The sequence below is a fragment of the Phoenix dactylifera genome, unplaced genomic scaffold (assembly GCF_009389715.1).
Source record: "Phoenix dactylifera cultivar Barhee BC4 unplaced genomic scaffold, palm_55x_up_171113_PBpolish2nd_filt_p 000876F, whole genome shotgun sequence".
NCBI classification, from domain to species: Eukaryota; Viridiplantae; Streptophyta; class Magnoliopsida; order Arecales; family Arecaceae; genus Phoenix; species Phoenix dactylifera.
In genome coordinates this window covers 52876-56159 of record NW_024068239.1, presented here as the reverse complement: position 1 = coordinate 56159, position 3284 = coordinate 52876, and the positions used below count along the sequence as shown (strand labels likewise).

At 41.9% G+C, this 3284-nt stretch overlaps 1 protein-coding gene across 1 annotated transcript; it reads right to left on the bottom strand.

The window, feature by feature from the left end:
• Positions 1 to 238: 238 nt before the first annotated feature.
• Positions 239 to 2635, bottom strand: LOC103720201 (BTB/POZ and TAZ domain-containing protein 1-like). Its single transcript, XM_039120749.1, has 4 exons — positions 2293 to 2635; positions 2053 to 2186; positions 1639 to 1942; positions 239 to 1051 (listed from the first exon to the last, which is right to left on the bottom strand). The coding sequence occupies exons 1-4, from the start codon at positions 2419 to 2421 to the stop codon at positions 728 to 730; spliced, it is 891 nt and encodes a 296-aa protein (XP_038976677.1). The 5' UTR covers positions 2422 to 2635; the 3' UTR covers positions 239 to 727.
• Between the last annotated feature and the right edge of the window lie 649 nt (positions 2636 to 3284).

Below are 3284 nucleotides of genomic sequence, written 5' to 3'. Positions count from 1 at the left end.
TTTGGAATCGACGACGCTTTTTAAGCGTTGTGGAAAAACAGACTTACGACGATGCTTATAAGCATCGTTGGAGGCCAAAACCATTTCAAAACTGATCCCCATCTCAAACCCCTCTCGATGCCCTAGCTCTCCTCTCCTCTCCTCTCCGGCGCCGACATCAATCCACCGCCTCCCCGGTCTCTTGGATCTGAGCAATTGCCCAATATAGTTTGTGATTCTATCATTGCATGTACATCACCCCACTAAAAAATATACAACACATCTGTCAGCAAGTTGAGCTTAATTAATCAAGTCATCTGCATCAGACTTCAATAAGTTTCATAAAGTATGAGCCAAAATCCCACAACAGAGAATATAGAAAAAATAAATGCAATGAGAGTACAAAAGAACCAAGATTCAGTATAGAACAAACATTGTTTTGTTCTAAAGAATGAAAAAAAAAGGAAAATAAACAAAAATCTGAATGATGGGAAGTCACTTTGTGCCTCTGTATCTTAACCATGTCTTTTGGACTTCTTCTGGTCTCCTTCTGCTGGCCAAAGTAGACATCACTCTAGCAGTAATCACCTTCTTCTCCAGAAGCCTCCATGCCACATCTACTTTGCCATCCATTTGCATCTTTAATCTAAATTGCCTGCATTAAATTAATAGAAATATCAGCTAATAAACTTTGAGTGAAACACTACCAACATAAAAGAGGGGTAAAAGATGGCATATGGAGTTCCACTCACTTGCATAGGGGAACCTTGCAAGAGTTGGATTGGTCACAGATGGAGGAGTGGAGCTGAAGGAGCTGCCACATGCGCTTACAGTGGGTGCAACCTCCAGGGGACAGTTTCCTGCTGCACGTGGCAAAGTGGCAAATGAGGAACTGTAGCCCTCCACACGTGTGAAATTTGCAAGGGCCCTTGCTCCTACTTGGAGGCTTGCCATCATGGGGCCCCACAACTGTGCAACCATCACTGCAGATGTGTTGGAGGCACTCCACTGCCTCACTCAGTAGTTGGTACATTTCTTGATCTCTCTTTTCTCTCATCCATCTCTTCTTCCTCTGCAAACATTAGACATAATAAAGATTGCGAATAATCAACAACTTTGCAGTTCTCGATGTCAACTTTGAATAGCACCACCTAAACAATTAGACTAGATTCATCTAAATTATCTTTTGAAATTATGCTAAATCGAGCAATGTGCATACAAAGCAAGTCTTCCTCTCGCAAGAATTGATCAAGTAATTTGTGATGCAATTTGGTTAGTTAATTACAATGAACCAAGAAAATTGGTGCTTTCTTTAAAGTCCAACTCCTTTATTTTTTATTTAAAACAGTGAAAGGTTCTACTTGTTGCTTACATTCATGAACAGTGCATTAGCTTTCCTCCCTTTTATTTCTTTGATAGAATTGTAATTATCCCTTCATGTTTTGCTTTTCCTCCAAGCCTTTTACCATTGCCCAAGCAATGGTCCCAAGCCAAACACATGCATGAACACAAGATATATATGAAGCAGTACATGAACCAATATTAAATTTTTCAAGCTAAACTTACAGTACTTTACTTATTTGAATTTCTCCCTAGATTAAAACGTGATAAGAAGAATATGTTTTCCACTATGTCAACCCATGAAGGAATAAACAGAACCTGGTCTGCATCTTGGAGGAACTGCAGGATCTCCAGCTCGAGCAATGGATCATGCTTCTGGATGAAGCGCCATCCCTCCGACTGCGTCACCGCGGCAAAATCCTTGGCCACCAGCCTCATGCACCGCTGGTACAACCACGGCGCGTCGCAAAGCTTGGCCAGTTTCAGCACATCCACCACCACCTCCGCTCGCAGCCTCGCCGCCACCCCCTCCTCGCACCATCTCTTCAGCCGTTTCACCTGGTACGCATGAGACAGCACCAGCAGATGCATGCCATATTTCTCCATCGCCTCCTCCCCCTCCCTCGATCTCCATGCAGTTCTGCGATCGCCGTCACACCCATCATTCAACTTGCTCTTGTATTCCAATCAAATTATTGCATTGGAATCCATTAGTTTGCGTCGAGTTTGTACCTGGAGGAGTAGAAGAACTGGACCAAGGCGAGCACCGCATCGCAGGGGACACCCAAGATGCGGATTATTCTTTGCGAATTCCAGCTTATCCGGCATCGGTACAGCATCTTTTCCAGCACCGGCGAAGCCGAAGCCTGCATGCGAAATATCATAGTGAACGTTGGATCCCAAAGAGCATGCTGTGGAAGCTAGACAAACTAAGAGACCACGATGGAATTTTGGAGGAGACGGAGTTAATACCAGAATGGCGGAATGGGCCGGGATGCTCCGGCCGCCGGAGGTGACAATTTGGACGTCGGCCGGCGGCACGAACTCGTTGCCGGCCTCATGCCGTCGCCGGAAGCTATTAGCATTGGCTGAATTCATCATGTATGAGAAATCAATACTTCTTCTTCTCTTCACCCCCTTCGGATGATGGAATGAGGCTTTTGGAATCCTACCAAGAGTTTGTTATATAAAAAAAATAGGACATGGAGAAGAACAGTCGGAAAACAACCGATGCAGTTGAGACTTGCGGGGGAAAAAATAACAAAACGAAACAAATTTTAAGTTCGATTGTTATGCATGGAAGGAGGATAAAACACCCAGAATTATTTATTTTACTATAAATAATAAAAAAAGTTTTTTTTTTTTTTTTTTGAAATGTGGCTTCTCTTTTTCTTTTGATTTATTCTGTTATTCCTCGGTTGTGGATTGGGGGCTCTATATTGCCTCTGCTGATCGTGTTAGTTATCTACTTCAATATGCTATAAAATATTAGATACAAAGGCTTTGTAATCTACCATGCTTCGTTCTACTTGTTTTATTTTTCAATTGGTTATGGTTTGATAGCATGACCCGGCCTTTGAGAGTGTTTTTATAAAAGTTCATTTTAGCATGGGAAGTGGACTGCTCGGTTTTGGAAAAGGTTGTAAGAAATCCATCTTAATGGAGGCAAATGAAACCTCCATCTTATAACATGGAAGATATATAATTTTGTTTGTCCTAAAAAGTAACATGGTGTGTTGCTTCGTAATAATCTCAAGCAATTTTTTATGATTTCGCGTGACACGCAGTTTCACCAACCACTCAATTGGTTCTAACAAAGATGGAGGGTAGTTGTCCATTAAAGTGATTATTTAAACTTCTGAAAGTTTACAGATAAAGATAGGTTTAGAAGGAGGATAATAACTATTTCTGTTAGTCAAGTTGCTAGAGAATGGCTATTAATGAGCCGGGTTCCAATCTTTCCT

What these genes read in the sequence shown, in the direction of transcription:
- LOC103720201 (XM_039120749.1), bottom strand. Translation starts at nt 2,421, where the DNA reads ATGATGAATTCAGCCAATGCTAATAGCTTCCGGCGACGGCATGAGGCC. An exon ending in CGGCCCATTCCGCCATTCTG is followed by an intron (nt 2,187 to 2,292) that starts GTATTAACTCCG and finishes TTTCGCATGCAG; the next exon opens with GCTTCGGCTTCGCCGGTGCT. An exon ending in CAGTTCTTCTACTCCTCCAG is followed by an intron (nt 1,943 to 2,052) that starts GTACAAACTCGA and finishes ATGGAGATCGAG; the next exon opens with GGAGGGGGAGGAGGCGATGG.